General features: G+C 41.4%; 2 protein-coding genes and 1 long non-coding RNA gene across 3 annotated transcripts in view; 2 read left to right on the forward strand and 1 right to left on the reverse strand.

Moving 5' to 3' along the window:
• Positions 1–1,774: 1,774 nt before the first annotated feature.
• LOC307090395 lies at positions 1,775–3,389 on the reverse strand. The gene is made up of 3 exons (XR_013812651.1): positions 3,224–3,389; positions 2,937–3,053; positions 1,775–2,796 (listed from the first exon to the last, which is right to left on the reverse strand). It is a non-coding gene; the product is annotated as an uncharacterized lncRNA (long non-coding RNA).
• On the forward strand, positions 2,821–14,974 carry slc35g1 (solute carrier family 35 member G1; the record flags this gene model as incomplete). The annotated part of the gene is made up of 5 exons (XM_079757024.1): positions 2,821–3,289; positions 4,660–4,864; positions 5,885–6,019; positions 6,943–7,139; positions 8,142–14,974. The coding sequence occupies 5 exons, from the start codon at positions 2,821–2,823 to the stop codon at positions 8,549–8,551; spliced, it is 1,416 nt and encodes a 471-aa protein (XP_079613150.1). The 3' UTR covers positions 8,552–14,974.
• A 728-nt stretch (positions 14,975–15,702) lies between these two features.
• Positions 15,703–19,325, forward strand: part of LOC307090767 (integrin beta-3-like) — a 47,250-nt gene continuing 43,627 nt past the window's right edge. The window contains exons 1-4 of the mRNA XM_079757534.1: positions 15,703–15,814; positions 16,266–16,351; positions 16,984–17,188; positions 17,506–17,758. Coding sequence (XP_079613660.1) covers positions 15,742–15,814; positions 16,266–16,351; positions 16,984–17,188; positions 17,506–17,758 — 617 coding nt within the window. The 5' untranslated portion in view covers positions 15,703–15,741. The remainder of the gene's footprint in view (positions 15,815–16,265; positions 16,352–16,983; positions 17,189–17,505; positions 17,759–19,325) is intronic.

Here is a 19,325-nt window from a genome sequence, read left to right on the forward strand (position 1 = left end):
GCCTGCGTGCTTGCGTAATAGCATACTGCCCGAGAATGCAGTGTCGCTGTCAAATCTGTCCCTGGGAAAAGTAACGTTGCGCCAAATTGAAAAAGGAAACCACTATAATGAAATAGCGGTAATATTTCCACATTAATTGATAAAATAACAGGAGATGGGAAGGGGGGATGGCTGTTTCAGAAGGGGGATGATTTTGATCATTTTAATTCCAAACGGGGATGCCATCCCCCCTCAACTCGAGTGCTGCATATAGTGATATAGAGATATATACATTCATCTCGAAACTACAATACAAGGCAAACCGTAGTATCTGCACATTATGGCAAAATTCTTTTTTCAAGGCATCTGTATTCGAGACACCAGTTACTGCACAATGCCGTTGTACAGTCTTTGTATTTTTGGGGTCATGGGTCAAAATTATTCGGGATTTCATTTTTTGTGATCAAAATGCTGATTGCATCGTTGTTTAGTAATGGTCTTTCTTCTCATCTACTTAAAACACAAAACTTCTGTTTCGCTGTTGATGCAGATACTGCAGTTTGCATTTGTAGGACAGTATAGCTATTATAGGCAGGAGTTATATTCACAGGGCTAAAAACTGGTGTATCTCATTAAGTCAATTATTGCTCTGTATAGGCTTGCCGAAACAGTATATAGTGCTCACAATAACATCATGAGATACACCTGTATTCACCCTACTATTAAACCTCTGTGATTAGGCCTATTCAGTCAAAATATTTGATCATAAATATTTTTTGATTTTGTGTGATAATGATTATTTTGTTATTATTTGGACCGGGACAGGATCAAATATCCTGTGTGACATATTTTCACACATATGTCCAACCTAGTCTCTAAATGTTCAATCACAGTTTAAGGAGAAATACATAAGATTTGGCATTAGATTTTGAAACAAATCTCAAATAATCTTGCAGTAAATTTGCATTAAGTAGTGGCATTTGTATGTATTTATTAATGTATTTGCTCGTTGTCTAAGACCAGACAAGGAGCTTGAATTTAACATTAGTATTTTCATCCTGGCTGGAGGCTGTACTGTAGATGGCACATTTGATCCAGTACCATAATCAATTATTTAAATCCTACACAAATACACACTCAACATGGAGCTTATTCTGTCAATAGGTTCTGGGCAAACATCTTGACCTGTTTCTGAACCGACTTCCAATCTAAAGAAATATTGGCTAACTGTCATGGAAGTGATTTAGCAGTGGCGGACAAGTATTCCTATTCTTATGTAGTGGACATATAAATACCCTACCCTAAGAACCTTTGACACAATTGATACTTGCGTATCAAAAGTAAAAAATACTAATATTATAACCCCCATGTTTTGGTATGAAGTCACATTCTATTTTTTTATGCAAAGTAAGCCCTGTCTGTCAAGGATCTTATTTTGGTTCACCTATAATAGTATGCAGAAGGGTTTTTATTTTAACTGAATACAGGCCAATACCTTGTACAAAACATTTCTTTGACATGTAGTGGATTAAAAAAGTATTTCCCTAAATCCTTGAATTGGATTTCTTAAGCACCTTATGAATATCTCTGGATTGTACTTGGTGTAGGACTTTCCACCACTGCATTTCAGCACAACTAGAAGAATTCATGCTACAGAAACCCTCAATAACACTGAAAGCTCCAGAGGGAGGCCCGTGTGCTAGAAGCCGCCCTCTGTAGCCCTCTATCTCTCTCTTTCACCCCCCTTTCTCCCCCACAGGCAAAGCAATTGTTGTCTTTACACTCGTAAGCCTATCTGTAAAATAACCGCTGTTTGTTGTATCTTTTCACACGTCAAACTCATTCAACCTTGAGGAAACACACACACACACGCACACATCAACACACACCTTTCGTTAATAACATGGTCACCCAAGTCCATCTGCTAAATTAAATGTTTACGTTTTTATAATGCTTGTAAAGTAATTTATATGATACTGCTTTTGTATGACGATAGATGGGACTATATTTCAAGTGGTTTGACTTTCATACGTGTAATTTAGATAGGGAACAACTTGAATAACATGCAACAAACTAGAATGCTAGCTCACTCATAGGCCTCTTTGTGTTAACAAGATTTAGCAAAAATGTACTAGAAAATATAATAGCTTTTGGTAGCTCTTTGTTAATAGTCCTACTTCATGTGTCGTATCATGTTTATAAAATGTCTGAAATAAACAAATGTAAATCTGTTTGGATATCTTGTTGCAAAACATTTCCGTGTGCAATGTATGGCTGGATTTATAGACTTATTTGTAATGCGCTTTTGGTACAACAACATAGGCGTAGTTGTTAATAATGTATCATACAGTAGACATTATTATTGTCAATAATAACAACTTCTACTTTGATATTGAATACATTCATTCATATACATTTATTTTACTCAAAGTGTGTTGATATAAATATTTTCTCTATGTGATATTGTTATAAAAAATTGTTTTAGTATTTTTCTTTTCAATTCCACTTCTGTCCTGTAGCCATGCTTTCTGCAGGTTCACCCGAATGGCCCATCTGGGAATCATAATTTAGGCCTTCTAATAGCTTATAATGAAAAGAGAGAACAAGCAGGACAAAATAGGATATCCTAATACCCTATTTGTGAGTGTTATCTAATCCTATGTAGTGGGGTGTCACGCCACTACGCTGTGTGGGAACCATTGGCTGGGAACCCGAGGACTCATAGGGTAAACACGAGGGAGAGTACTGGGGAGGGAGGGTGAGGAGGGAAAGTTTTGGTTGTCCCGCAGGAGTCGGGTTGGGTTTTCGTTCTGCCCCCTGTAGGTACAAAGCAAACAACGCATGCTACTCATTAGCACAAGCCACCAAGGTTACACATTAACCAGAGACGAGTCCTTCCCACGGAAGCCTGAGTCAGTCTCCCCAAGGCATGCTGCCGTCCAGCCGCTACTCCTCACCATGGACGACCGCACTGTGCGAGGCGATCAGATGATAGGAGAGGACCGGGCGCTACGCGTCGTCCCCCGCCGGGCCGAGGAGGACGTCACGGTGGTCTTCCAGAAGGCTGGCCACGACTGCGAAGACGAAGACGAGGATGTTGAATGTGCAGCGGAGAGGATTAGTTTGCAAACGAACAGCCATATTCGAGCTCATGATGACGATGGAGAGGCTACCTTTGATTATGCTGATGGTGAGGAGGAGGCGAAGACGAGAGGAAGGAAGAAGAAGAGAAGACTGTGCCCACCTGTGATGTGTTTTACGAACCGGCACGGCGAGGACCAGAAGCATCCAGAAGCCAGCTTTGGGAACGGTATGCTGGCTTGTCTTTTAATAAAGAATATTAATAATAATAAAACAATCGCGAAATAATCGGGATGTACTTTTGAATTAGTTTTATTCCACTGTGTAACTTTGCGGTGGAAGGAGATCGGAGAGCGAAGCGCGGTCAGAGAACCAACATTACCTACGTCAGGCGCTGCCGTACGTTGCGCAACTGACGTAGGTTATTAAAATCGATTTATAATCATAACCCTCAGAATGAAAGCCGTAGATCAGGGCAGGGATCCAGGGTGGTTGTAGTAAACTATGATCTTAACGACGGCTGACGACGTTATTATAGGGACATAATTGGTCGAGGATGGGCTAGTGTGAGGCTGTTTCTACGTTTACAACATCCCTCAGGAGAAAGGATGACTGTGCAGTTTTCCCATTAGACTTCTGGGACAGGGCCTTAGCCCCGGGCAAACATTAGACTTAGGAATATTCACTTAAATTCAATTTTAGCCAATTTTTTTTATATCATATATAGGCCTGAAGGTTTTCACTAAAGGTGTAGCTTGCGTTCATCAACAATAGTAATATTCATCATCAATTATATTATTATATCTTATTAGGCTCATATCTTAATTTATGATTAGTATTATGACTTCTCTAATTGTATTGTTGAAAAAGATATCTCTACATTACAAACATTCAAATATACTTGTTGTAGTTGTATTCCCCTAGAAGTAAATTGCTATTAACATGTTATATCATATAAGGTTATAATATGCTGAAAGTATAATCATTTAGAATCATTTTACTCTCTTGTGAGGGTAAAAGTCATGAAAGTAAAACAATCTTTTTGCCAATCGCATATGGCTAGTATACATACTGTCAAAAGTATCACATATTCTGCCCGAACAGCATAGTATTATTAATTTGATCATTCCTGATAAATGATCACCATCAACAAAAGGTAAGAAGTATTTTCTGTCTAGCAGTACAGCAGGGTCCGTTTACTTTTAGTGCTGTAACCTTTGAAAAGAAGGTTTGTCTATGGAGAGGTTTAACCTGAGATGTGTATATAAACAATGAATGATTTTCAAGGAACACACCACACACACACACACGTACACACACACATATACACACACACAAATACGCACGCACGCACACACTAGGGGGCCCTGGCCAATTGAATAAATCCTGGTATTTTCTGTTGTTTCTGTCTTACTCTTTTATACCTTCACACGCCCAGGTGGTCATTGTAATAAATCCGCTCTCTCACTCTCTCCCCCTCCCTCCCTCCATCCCTCCCTCACTCTTCTTTTGTCCCATGACCACATTTGTCTGAAGTTACCATACATTTCAAATTCTTCCTCTTGCTCCCCTCCCTCTGTGCTCTTGTCATTCTTCCAGGGGTGGTGGCGGTGGTGGAGGAGGCGGAAGGGAAGAAGAAGAGATGCCCGGGCCTGGGCTTGTTCTACGGCCTCCTGTCCACCGTGTTCTTCTCCATCATCGCCCTGCTGGTGAAGACCATCAAGGACGTCCACTCCATCGAGATCAGCGCCTTCCGATGCTTCTTCCAGATGCTCTTCGTCATGCCCCTCCTCATTTACCACAAGTGAGCACTGTTCACGGTTACTAACCATGCAGCATGGCACCCCACGGGGTTTTGTACCTGGAATAGGCTGAAATGGTGTGTTTCAAGCATGTGAATTAGAATTCACAATAAGTTCAACAATAAGTTCAAGCTCCCCCTGGTGGTACCTCTTAACCGGAAATGAGTAAAGTAGAGTAGCGAAGCCAGCAGCTGCCATTCTGATGTGAATGGGGGGGGAAAGCGCAAGATAGCGCCTTGGAATTTGCAAGGATGACCTGCTGAAGTTGATTCTCAAAGTGAAGGGATTCCATTATCAAATGTGTGGTATAACACATGGTCATTCTGTACAATCTGTACAATCATTCTGTACATTCTGTACAAAGTTTTGAAAAAAGCCAAGGGTAATCCTAACAGGGACTCGCAAAGATAGAATATAAGGAAAAGTGTGCATGTATAAGTACCAGTACTTCAAAATATGTAATAGGTAACTAATTTATCAGTATTCTGTTTGAAGATATTGACTGATGCACACCTGATATGTATACCTATATTGTAAAGCATCCATCTATTCATCCACATATCATCCATCAATTCATCATACCCTCCCTCTATACAATCATCTCTCCATCCATGCAGTCCTATCCTCAGCATTGGGCAATATTCATGTACTTTCCATCCATCTGTCTGCGTTTATCCATCTTCCACACACTTGCCTTAGATTGTATTTACTATTTTGTGTTTTTTTTATTGTTATCATATCTTTTGTTAAGCACTTGTGTATGAAATGGGCTATATAAATAAACGTACCTTACCTTGCCTTACACACCTTCCATCCATTCGTTCTCACATCAGACTATCATCCATCTATCCTTTATTCCCCAATCCATTCAATTATCTCTTCATCCATCCATCCTTCCATTCATCCATTCATCAATCTGTCCATCATTCCATCTATCCAAAGGTCCTCCCATCAATGTATTAAGCCATCTGTCCGTCCATCCGTCCCTCTTTGTATCCATCCATCTCCCATCTGTCCGCCAGAACCGGGTTCTTGGGTCCCCGGGACAAGCGCATCTTCCTGGTCCTCCGGGGCTTCCTGGGCTCCAACGCCATGATCCTGCTCTTCTACGCCGTGCAGCAGATGCCCCTCGCCGACGCCACCGTCATCATGTTCAGGTGAGAGCATCTAACCCTAACCCTGACCCTGACCCTGAACCACCTAACCCTGAATCACCTGACCCTGACTACCTAACCCTGACCCTGTACCACCTAACCCTGAACCACCTGTCCCTGACTACCTAACCCTGAACCACCTCGAGGGTATTGTCTCCCTTCCTACATTCCTCCACCATAGAGTTGTCAACGATGTGTGCAGAAATGTCTCCCTCAGAGGCAGGTTCTCAATCAACCATAACAGATATCCTCAAAGAGCGTTTCACTCACAAGCACAAGACCAATTTGCAAATGTGTACAAGGCTGGAACCTCTGGACGCAATTGGAAAGACTAAGAAAATAATATAAATATAACAATTGGAAAGACTAAGAAGAATAAGAAGAATAATAATAATAATAATACATTTTATTTGTAGAGCACTCTCGAAAATCTCAAAGTGCTATTACCTAAATGTACCTATCCCTAGCCTAAAGCGTAACAATTTAGAACCGTAAACCTCAACATAACCACACAACACAACCAGAACCTTTTTAATACTGATAGGTCCACACATTGATATGTCCTCATCACATGCCTGCCTGGGTCTGTTCAGTCCCTCCCTTGTTCTTCGTTGGTACTCCTTCCTGGAGAATTGTCCTGGTGTAATTTCCTGGTTTAAGAAAGAATCCATTGTCTGTGTCATACCACGCAGACCGGTAACAAGGAAGACCTTTAGTCAGGAATGAGGAAGACAAGTTTTTATCGCCCACTCATGAATATGTGCAATATTGCCACCTTTTAACTTTCCTCTCTTCTCTCTCCATTCTCTCTTCTTTCCTCACCCGACTCCAACCTCCACCTTCACGCCTACTCGTACCACGACCCTTACCCCTTCCCCTTCACCCCCCTCACCACGACCACCCCACCCCCCACAACCCGTCCTCAGTAACCCAGTGTTCACGGCCCTGCTGGCGTGGATCTTCCTGAAGGAGAAGTGCACCGTGTGGGACTGCTTCTTCACCGTCTTCACCCTGACGGGGGTCATCCTCATCGCCCGGCCGCCCTTCCTCTTCGGGGAGCGCCCCCCAGGCATCGAGGGGAACTACACCAACCACATCAAGGGCACCATCGCTGCCTTCGCTGGTGAGATGGAGTTGGAAAACCCATGGTGCTGTGGATCAGTGTATTGATAATCATGAGGAATTTTACACAATATCAATGAATATCACAATATGCGTATGACAGTTCTCAACAGTCTAACCGAGGGTCATTACATTGAAGTATCTGGAGATTGGCCAGTATAGTTTAAGCAAGTTTAAATTTATAGTTTCAAACTTCATATTGGGATACTTCTTAAAGGGACTGTGAACCCAAAGTCATTTTATATGGGTTTTAAACTTGGCAATATGGCTTTTATGATGTCCAATACAGTAATGTACCATATTTTCACCGACACTAAAATAAGACCGTCATTTAGAGAAGACAGGTGCAAAGCGTTTTTGCCAGTGTACACAGACACGTTTTACTCTGCACCAAACTCAAGTTGTGTGCTTTTGGACACGTCAAAGGGCCTCTTCTGAGGAACTCAGATGTCTCGACGGAGTGACACCGGCAGGGAGATGTGTGTGGCTCCTTCTGGGCAGAGATAGGGGTAATACGATACATCGTAATACGATGTGTGTGTGTAGCTCATTTCATGTACAACATCACTCATTATCATGCGTCTTATTATTATCATAACTCCCCCATCCTTCCTAGAGTACAAAACATTTTTTTTAATCTCAATGTTCAAATGCTTCACGTAAATGGCATATCCTCTCAACATAATTTACTCCTGATAAGTTTAGTTGATAAGTTTTCAAGATGATATAGCATTCAAAGAAAATAAAGGATAATATTGCATTATTGCCCAGGCCTAACCACCAGGTCCTGAAAGTGAACGGTAAGGCGTTACGGACCGATTCTAGCTTTGAAACCCCATTTTACAATGTTGCCCCAAGTTGCGGATTTTCCCAACCAACAATCCTTTCAATCCTGAAAGCCAACAATCACCACCAACGGACATGGCGCGCTGTTTGTTGGGGTTTGTTTTTATATTCAGATCTTTTTATTGAGTATTCCAGTTGACCAGTGGTCCGTCCTCAGGGGCCGTCGGGGCGGCGTGCACCATGGTGGTGCTGCGCAAGATGGGCAAGAGCGTCCACTACTACCTCTCGGTGTGGTACTACGCCGTCATCGGCCTGGCCGAGTGCCTCATCGTGCTCACCGTGCTGGGCCAGTGGGCGCTGCCGCCGTGTGGCCGTGACCGCTGGATCCTCATGCTGATCGCCGTGCTGGGCATCGCCGGCCAGACCTTCCTCACCAAGGCCCTGCAGATCGAGAAGGCAGGCCCCGTGGCCCTCATGCGCACGCTGGATGTGCTGCTGGCCTTCGTCTTCCAGTTCATCTTCTTCGGCCGGGCGCCCACCTGGTGGAGCCTGGGCGGAGCACTGTGCGTGGTTCTCAGCACGGTGGGCGTGGTGCTCAGGAAGTGGTACAGGAATACTCACAAGTGATGCAGCGGCACGCGGCCAAAGGAACCGGATAGTAGTGCGGCCAAGTCAAGCGGTACCTGGGAGGGAGCGGATCTCGGAACGAGCGCCACCTACGTGAAGTTGCACACACAAGCTTGGAGTGAGGCGGAAGCAATAGCACAGAAGACCCTTTTAAAACAAAGTATTCAGGTAGTGTGTCTTTACATTTATGAACGATATCGATAGTTTACTTTTACGCTGTTCTTATTTTTCAAGTGCCTTGATCTCTGAACTGTACTATCCCTGGTCCAAATCGTTGAGAATCTCTTTTTGTCTTCAATTTAAAAAGAATCTAGTGAAAGACTGTAAATATAAAGTATTTATATTTATTATCTTTTTTCTTAGTAGATGATTAACCTATGGTTTAAGGTGTATTCTTTTTTGCAATTGTATTCATAAAATGTTATCTTGGTTTGGGGAACGATAGTACGTTTTTGTTGCTTAAAACCGTGATGACCAAAATGGGTGCTATCACCTATAGCAGTGTTTCTCAAACTTTTTCAGACCAAGGACCACTTAACCCATAAAAAATACACTCAAGGACCACCTAACTCAAAATAGCCCCAAAACAATATGCCAGTTGTTCTCAGTTTCCCATCTGATGCAATGTCCACAAGGCTGTCAACCTCTTTTGGTGAAAGTTTGGAACTGACTTGCTCAATGTACGTTTTGTCCCCAAATGGATTTCTGATCCACTCAAAGCTTGTCTAATTCTGGGAAATATATTCCCAGCTGCAAGTGGAGGTCTTGCAGATGTTGCTTGAAGGATGCAACTGTGCTCCTATCCATGTCCTCTCCAGCAGTGAGGAGAAAATCAGCAAGTGTGGGAAAACTGTCGAATTCTCCGCGATCGAGACGGCCACGCCATAATTCCATTTTCATGTGTGTGGCTTTCATTTTGTCTTGGACATTGAAGATGGTGACGGTCTTCCCTTGCAGCGCCACATTCAAAGTATTGAGAGTGCTCAAAACATCAGCCAAGTATGCCGACTTTGCGAGCCACTGGAAATCATGCATTCTGTCATACAGTTCATCGCTGTGGTGCATTAATAACATTACCTCGTCTCGCAGTTCAAAGAGACGGGTGAGAACATGGCCACGCGACAGCCAGCGAACTTCAGTGTGGAACAGGAGTTTTGTGTGTTCGCTCCCCATTTCTTCACATAGAGCTTTAAAAAGACGTGTGTTCAGTGCTTTACCTTTGATCTTGTTGACTATTTTCACAGATTCGTCCAGTACTGATTTTAGGCACTGTGGCAAGTCCTTTATGCTTTCCTGTCATTGCAGTTGCACCGTCGTTGCAAATGCCGACACATCTTGACCAGTCCAGATTATTCGTCACAATGAAATCATTGAGTGAGTGAAAAACTGCTTCTCCTGTGGTGTGGGTCGGCAGGGAACGGCAGAAGAGAAAGTCAGCATGCACTTCACAGGCATAAATGTATCTCACAAAACACATCAGATTTGCCTCATTCCCAATGTCGGTGGATTCATTCAGCTGTAGTGAGAAGATCTGGCTTTGGCGCCAACGTGTCACCAGCTGATCTTCCACGCTTTCAGCCATAGATTTGATGCGCCGCTGGACGGTGTCATTGGAAAGAGGAATCCTGTTAATTTCTTTGCTGGCTTTTCCCCCAAACAATATGTTAGTCATCACCTTTGCAGCTGGTTTAACTAAATTTTCACCTATTGAATGAGGTTTTCCAGCTTTAGCGATCAAGAGGGATCAAGACTTGTATGAAGCCTCAGCAGCCTTAGCATTTTCTCCGGGTGCAAAAAACTGTGCAGCCTCTTTTATCATATGCTGCGTGAGTTTGTCGCTTTTCCATTCAAAAAATCCAGTAGGTTTCCCCATGTACTCCTTTGTTTCCATGTGTCGCTTCAACTTTGCAGGTTTCATTCCCTCGTTAGCTAACGTTTCATAGCACAACACAGTGTGGTTTAGGATCCTCCTCGTCGCCAGTTCAAAAACAAAACTGTTTTTGAAACAAACTACTATGTAGTCGCTGTGGTACCTCCGTTTCACCTTAGCGGTGGATTTTTTACGTTCATGACGAGCTGGCGGCGGGATCTGCTTTGACGACGTCGCGGGCTTTGGACCAACATCCACTCAACAACTTTTCCTGTCCAATCAGAATTTTCATCTGCTTTTCTTTTACATGACCCGGTCCTAATCCACTGATCCATTTGTAAGTTGTTCGCACCATACATCCAGGCTTTACACCGCTTTGCACAGTCACATTCCCACAGTTACGGCAGCAGGGTCACACTTCATTTGACGTAAACCGGTTGCGGTGTCGCAAACCGGTCCACTGCACTACTCAAGTCAGACAATGCCACAAAAAAATACATATATGTCACAGACAGTTTGAGAAACACTGAAATTTCAACACTGAAATTTTAAATTTTCTTTATTTATTTTTTAATTTAATTTAATTTTAATTTTTTTTATTTTTCACCTGTCACCTCGCGGACCTCTAGGGGTCGCTCACGGACCACACTTTGAGAAAGTCTGACCTATAGTAAAGAGAGGTTAAAAACAGGTCAATGTTGAAAGCGTTAGTTTAATGGGCCAGTTAGTTGCTCGCTAATCTGTTGTTAAAACTGTATGCCATTTTTCTTGGAAACCAGCCCCTCCAATTGAACTCTTAAAGTACATCCAACTGTAATAAAAAGCGACCTAGTGCCAGATAACGATTAGACGATATGTCCTCTGTCAGGGAGCCAAGATAAGTGAAACCAAAGTTGTGATAGTAGTAATAATTAACTAACCTAATAATTAAAGGGCCACCAGGTATGAGTGTGATTAGGCATTACAAGCTATTTTAAAATCTGCCTTTCCCTGTGTCCTAGTGACATCGCTAGTGGGCGTGTCCACCTAGATGTATGCTGGATAGATCAGTCCACCTGCCTACCCAGTGGACTGTAGCAAATGTTGCTTATCTATCCATCAACGGCTCGTAATGGCTAATCACACTCACACCTGATGATATCACCCCTTTAACCATTTTTCTTATATAAAGCAGTTGCATACACAAGCCTTGAAACCTTATTTATTTTGTTGAGACACACAAATTTATGTTTTAGAATTTCCGAGATGAAAATGTACTTGAATACTACACGAAACTAACGCTACATTCGCACTCTGTGTGCTTTGCTCTGTTAAAACCAAATGATTCTGTCCTTTTTTATGTAGCGCTACAAATTTTAACCAAAATTCTCTATTCTGACATACAGCAGCTTTAATTAAGTGTCTATCTTAAATGAAAGAAAATTTGATTTGATTTGATCTGAATGATTTTATCTGTTTTCATTTTCAAAAGGTATATCCTTCCAGTATTTTCAGTAAACTTCATAGTTGTGCTAACAAGCACCTAGTTATAGTCGTAGAATCTAAGACAGAATTTGGAAACGCAAATTATTCATTAGAATTCATCTAAATTGATAAGCAGGTTTTATGTCAAAATGAATGCAGCACCATAATCAGTTTAGTTATGGTTTAGTTACTTGAAAATAACACTAAAGTTAAGGTGCAGTGGTCGAAGTACAACAGTAGAAGGAAAACATTTTTTGCAACATCGGTATATATATATACACATATATATATATACACATACATTCACACTGGAACAATAAGCTCAGCTTCATCAAGGATTTGATCTATAGTAAGATGTGATCATTTTTATGTGGAGTTGTGACATCACCGATAAACACATTGAATTAACAGACAACCCTTATTTTTTCTGTAATATTACCTCAAAGCAATGACATTTTGCTCATAGTATTTATTTGACCTTATTCACAAAACATTTGAGTCCTATTTGTATGTAGCTTTAATATAAGTGCTGTATAATAGTTCATCATTTATTGTATTGAAATGTATTTTCTGTGATCTTCAAAAAAACGATTTATATTTCTGTGGTCCAGTGTTTTAATACATTAATATATCAGCATATTTTTTTATTGATAAATAAAGTTTACTTATAAGCTAAAGAGCTAATTTTAAAGAGTAACCAAACACAAAAATAACAACCAGCGGGACAGTACCATCTCTGGTCACACAGGGTATTGCCGTTGTTGTTTTTGATTGGCTCAAATCTATGCCATCCTTATACTATTTGTGCTATTGAGTCAGAAGGGTAAGGAAAAATCCTGATTTTCCAAGATGACTAATTCATTACATATCTCATAATCGCCGGAGGCTCCTTGATTATTTATGGATGAATTTAGATTGTATAATGGTTAATGGTGCTTAAACTTTTTGAGAAATTTAATATTTTATTTATAAGGTAATGGTTAATAAATAACTTGCTATCGAATGCTTTTCCCCACTTCACATCTCTATAGAGTTGACAATGGTTTTCCAAGTGGTTTCTAATGGTCTGAAGGTCTGTAGCTCCAACTTGAACTTGAACTTTGAACTGTCAAATGTAATTATGTGTTGATTTTGGCTGTTGGAGTGAGTTTTTGTTGAAATGGTAACTCTCTGTGATAGTTTTTCTATTTTTTCTTTTGAATGTCATTCAGGAATCAAACTTGAACTCACAAAAGTTTGTAGATCTGCTTTTTCACACACATTCCATCAGGAATCCACCATTGAATTATTGGTCAAAAAGTACAACCTCCTTGAAATGTGCTTTTGGAACTTTTGGAAAAAAATTCCAAAGCCGAACTGAAAACCCCTTTAATGCTCAATTTAAAGCACCTTCTTCAAAGAGTTATGTTTGTACAACTTGAAGTTCAAATGTTGCTTAAAAGACCTGTGCACTATGCAAGTAACTTATAATGTGTTTCTGAATATTTTGGTTATGTTCGGTTTCTCACTTAGTTGGCTTATATAATCATTATACAGCTCTTAATTCAGCTCTTTTTAGCTGTATTGTTGATTAATAGCTTTTATTTACTGACACTATTTTTGAGGGATGTATATTTATTCTACAGTAGCTGCTCAAAAGTACCTTATTCATGGTAGCATTGTTGTGACTTTATATCCAACTTATCCGTTCATTTCACAGAATTCTCTGTTAGCATTGTAGTTAAAGTTTCTCCACATTTTTGAAGATCTTGTATGGCATTGATTTTACTAGAAAAATGACAAATAATTACAAACTAAATTGCCCCATCCTGTATTGATATACATGTAGTTTTAAGGTAATTACTTCCTAAGCTTGTTCAACTACCAACAAGCCTTACAAAATAGTATTTAATCTGTTTTTTAATATTTTTATATCCATCCTTTAATAATTTTTATTTTAGTGTGTCTATATTGTCTTAGATTTTAAATATATTCTGAGATGTATATATTTCTACATGGTGATAAGGATTTTATTTAGACATTACTGTGATTCATGAATAAAATACATGTAATTTTGTACCTGTATGGTTCTGTGGCCTTAACTATACATCTCAATTAGACATTGTTACATTTCTATGACACTAATAAATGGAGAAAGCGTTGCCTAACTTCAATCCGGGTCTCCAGATCTGATAACCGACACCTTTCCTGTACTCCATCTAGATGGCGGCTAGGTTCTGCTCTGAGGTTATAGTTGACAAGTAACAATTAAACTGGTATTGTTGTTTCCTTCATGACCTAGGAATAAAAGGCTTTTGATTTGACTCTGTCAACTCAGATAATCACTTACCAACACATTCCATAATGTCCTTGGAGGAAGATGGGGCTGGCCCTTTTCTTTGCCCCAAATAACTAGGCTTAATAAAAATAAGGCCCCTGGCCATGATGAGATCATTCCACGCGTTCTTAAAGTATGAGCTGATCAGCTGTGTGGGGTGCTACATCATATGTTATTCTTGTCTCTGTCTGTGTCAGAAATTCCAGGAATCTGGAAAACATATTGTATTGTACCTTTGCCTAAAAATACTAATGCTAAGGCATTTAAAGACCTAGACCCAGACCTATTGCGTTGATCTCACATGTGATGAAATGTTTATAGAGGACTGTGCTGGGGCATCTTAGGGTCAGTGCCTTTCAGGACCCACTTCAACTTGCTTAAAGGGGGAGCGTAGGTACAGAATGCACTCCTTTACTTATTGCATAGGGTGCACAGTTATCTAGAGCTGACTGCTGCATCTGTGAGAATAATGTTTTTTGATTTTTCTAGTGTTTTTAATACTCTACAGCAGCATGTTCAGTGTCTATGTGGTGCATACCTATTCATTTGTATCCATAGTGTATGTTGTACTGTGTCCTGTCTTGATGTATCTACTCTCCTTTTGATGTATGTTGCTGTGTGTAGTGGCTTGGTGGCAAAATAATTCCCCCCTTGGGGTTTGTTAGAGTGCAATAAATAAATCAATTAATCATTTGACAATCTGTCTATAGGGCATACATTGTAACTCAAATCCTAATTTTTGTCTTTTTAGAAATAAACAAAATGCATTAAAAATCTGGACCATCTACTACATCATAAATCTATCCAAGTTTGGTGATCTGCCCCTCATTAAAAGAGCATGGATATTAACTGATTGTGCTTGCGTTGTGTGACTGCACCTAAATTGTATTTTATTTTCCACTAGAGGGCGGTAGAAGTAAGAGTAAGGACGTTTCTGGACCGAATCTGTCCTCCAGCGCTCACCAATTACAAGACACATCCATGATGTGACGGGAGTCTAGTCACTAGAGTCACGGCATGTCTACTAAGTCAGGCGTCCATATGAAGAATTGTTCAGGCTCAGGCTTCATTGTGCAGACGTTACCTATAAATCTACACAGCCCGCCCTGAATCATAACATCAGGGATATGTATTGCATTAGTTAAATTAACTTTTAATCTTTAATTGTTTAACTACACTTTTAATTAACACCGATTATAGACAATTCGTTGTTAGAGGAAAGGCGATGGCACAAAAGTTGTGGTGCGAGTTATTTGAGACGCTCCCTTAGGCCAGGGAATTCACTTATTCAGCGCATAGGCAACACTTACCGTCTTACTCACTTCATGCTCTTGCATGATCCACCCTAGTGGTAAAGAAAAGAAAAGGAAGAAAAAAAGACAGGAGGTCTGCTCTGAACCACAGGGAAGAGAAAAAACCTTTATGGAGCTGCTTGGATTGCATGGTTGCATGTTGAGCAAGCGTCTAGAGAAAGGGGATATTCAGCTGTAGGACCTCGAGAGGAGCGACCCTGCAGAGCTCAGGAGGTCCCTTCACAGGATGGGCGCTCTCATAACACGATGGATAACGTGGGCAAGCCTTTTGATTTGGATTGGAATAACAGGCGTCTGTGGTAAGTAAGGTTTTAAAAAAATAAATGCATTTTGTTTTACTTTTATAGGCCTTATAGTGTTTCATGATGAGTGATCAAGTTGCATTGGATAATGCGACGGGGTGTAATCTTTTCACATCAAGTTGACCGGTGACCACATGTTTTATAATGATAATAAATGCTAATCCCACTGGTCAGCTGTTTTGACGTGTTGATGCTGATGTTGCTGCAATTTTTATTATATTCTCTATTAAAACAACGATAGGACTATTTCTAGCAATGTAAAAAATACATACAGAAACATTTTCTACTTAGGTCCAACTTTTAATACAAATATGTTCTGCTAAAAAAACATGGTATTTTCAATCTATAATGCATATTTCTATGATTAATATAGTATATATATTTTCCAATCAATCCTTCAAATAAAAGTCATCCATAACTACAACGATCGGCCTTGGTTTGGTTGCAGGCTCCAACGTGTGCACGTCCAGAGGGGCAAGCACGTGTAAGCAGTGCCTGGCCGTGCATCCCAGCTGTGCCTGGTGCTTCCAAGAGGTGCGTGTACAGCAAGTCTGCCGCAATCACTTCAAAGAAAGGTTTTGAAAATCCCAGTTAGGTACTGGCACAGAGTGGGACACTATCGGTCCGGGGGAGAGATTTGTACACAGATTGGAATTTCCTTTCAAGCAATGATTGACCAACCGTTCACAATCACATCTCATCTCTAATCCACATCCCTGTGAACTTGTTGCTGACCTCTGCTGTGCATACACATGAATGAATTATTGATGTTATTTAATCCAACATTTCCATTTGGCAAGATTTAGAAAGAAAATAGAAGGCATTAAAATTATTCAGTAGGCCTACATTTCGAGAGGCTACAGTAAATATTCAGCTCTCTTCTCACTCCCTTATCAGTATAAGGGTTGCATTTCGCTCACCTGTGATTGACAGGCAGGATAAATCACAGATCAGGAAGAGGTGCCCTGTCAGAAATGGGCCAGGAATGGTCTAAAAACAAACTTGTCTCACTAATATTTGACGATGGCTTTAACATTTCTAAGAAACTACACTCAAAAATACAGCATTTTAAAATAAGATTAAAGAAAACGGCTGCCAACTATAAACCCAGTTGGTTACTATAGAAAGCTTGATCAACCCATTGTTCATGTTCTTTCCACTCACAGGACTTTGGGCAGGGCACCGCTGGCTCTTCGCGGTGCGACCTGAAGGCTAAACTCATCGCTGCGGGCTGTGCTCCTACAGGCCTGGAGTCCCCCTCCAGTACACTGCAGGTGGTGGAGAACCGGCCCCTGACCCGCAAGGCAGCGGGGGCCACGAAGGACGTCACGCAGATCCAGCCTCAGAAGCTCCACATCACCCTCAGACCAGGTGGGCCCTCCCTGTGTGAGGTCTTGGTCGAGCCGCCAGTCTGAGAACATGCTATTGCATGTTCTCTATTGCTATTGATCTATGCACGACATGCCGTTTAAAGAGTCACTAATAGTTGCCCATGTTTCACTGGAGATGGTGCTTTAACTATAGACTTACTATATATAATATATAGATAGTACCGTGCATAATACCAAAGGATATGTACATATTGTAAGCTATTGTATATTTTAGATAATATATAAATTATAATGCAATACCAGAATCGGTAGTTGTTTCCTTGAGTACTCAGACCTCCCTGTTTCTCCCTCTCCCAGACGACGCCAAGCGTTTCCGGGTGAAGGTTCGCCAGGTGGAGGACTACCCGGTGGATCTCTACTACCTCATGGACCTCTCGTTCTCCATGAACGACGACCTGTTCCATCTGCGCTCACTGGGCAAGCAGCTGGCAGTGGCGATGAACCGCACCACCAGCAACCTGCGCATGGGCTTCGGGGCCTTCGTAGACAAGCCGCTCTCACCTTACATGTACATCTCCCCCGAGGCAGCCGTCAAGAACCCCTGTGTCATGTGAGTGTCGATGAGAACCAGCGGGGCCTCCAGCGCCAACATCACTCCCAACACCAAAGCATTTTCTTCTACTTCCAGGAGTGTACTTCTTCCATTGATCATTCTTCTTCCATAAGCCTTCTTCTTCCATAGAGCATTCTTCTTCCATAAGCCTTCTTCTTCCATAGAGCATTCTTCTTCGATAGGTGTTCTTCTACCATAGCGTTCTTCTGCCAAAGTGTTTGTTTCCCATAGTGTTCTTCTTAAATAGAGCGTTCTTCTTCCATAGATCCTTCTTCTTCCATAGCGTTGTTCTGCCAAAGTGTTTGTCTCCCATAGTTTTCTTCTTCCATAGAGCGTTCTTCTTCCAAAGTGCTCGTCTTCTATAGTGTTTGTCTTCCATCAAGCGTTCACCTAGAGCATTCGTCTCCCAATGAACATTCATATTCCAGAGAGCATTAGTCTTCCATAGAGTCTTCATCTTCAAAAGTGTTTGTCTCCCATAATGTTCATCTTCCATAGTGTTTGTCTTCCATAGTGTTCGACTCCCATATTGTTCATCTACCATAAGAGTTTGTATAGCGATGTGGTGGTGGTCCCATGATTTGTTCTGAGATTGAGGTTTTCAATGCGAATGCAACGGATTGACTTTACTCCCAATGCCTTAAGAATGCTGTAACTGGGGACCTGAACATGGTTAAGTCAATAGTAATTTGGCTCGGCAGTTAAACCTCCAACTCCAATCCCGGAGTCGCAGATTTGAATAGTAAATGGGGAGAACCATTTACATTTAGTTATTTAGCCGTCAGAAAGACATTTACTATTCACTCATTAAGCAAGTCAAAATACAATGTATTTAGCAGACGCTTTTATCCATAACAACTTACTGTATTCCATTGTATTAAGGCGCTGAAGGGGGCAAGGGCATCTTGCTCATGTTGAACAACTCCTAGACATCATTAAACTATTAGATTTCCCCTCACACAGTCCATTCCTGGAGCACCAGCGACATGACCGCCAGCCTGGGATGAGGTCATGTCTTCACACCTCACCTTTAAGATCCACAGCTCTCGTTAAATGTGTACAAATGCTGGCGCTAGTGCTTGGTCAGCCCCTCTGACTCAGGGGCTGGTAGGTGGGTGAGAAGTTAAAGAATGTTCCCCCAGAGGCACCCTGCATTCAATCCCACCCCTGAAGCTTGGGTTCAGGTAGTTCTGGAGCCTTCTAACGTCCACCTTCTAAACACCATCCACACCCCCACCACACCCCTCGCTTGCTCTTGTGTCAGGGTTGCTAGTTCAATTCAATTTTATTTCTACAGTCCTTAATCACAGGTACAGTCTCAAAGGGCTCAACAGCTCATATATTTATGACACCCCCCTGACCCTGGCCCCCAAAAGGGCAATTAAAAACTGCCTTAATTAGCAAGGAAGAAATCTTCAGAAGGAACGAAGAGTGGGGGATCCCTCCTTCCAGGGATGATCAGGAGGGCAATGGGTGCCATAATTGACATAAATACATACATATATACAGGCAAAACATTTTAAATCAGTTATGGGGTGCTGGCCCATCACGATCACTGATTGCC

This window comes from Pollachius pollachius (assembly GCF_949987615.1).
Source record: "Pollachius pollachius genome assembly, chromosome: 19".
In the NCBI taxonomy this organism is placed as follows: Eukaryota; Metazoa; Chordata; class Actinopteri; order Gadiformes; family Gadidae; genus Pollachius; species Pollachius pollachius.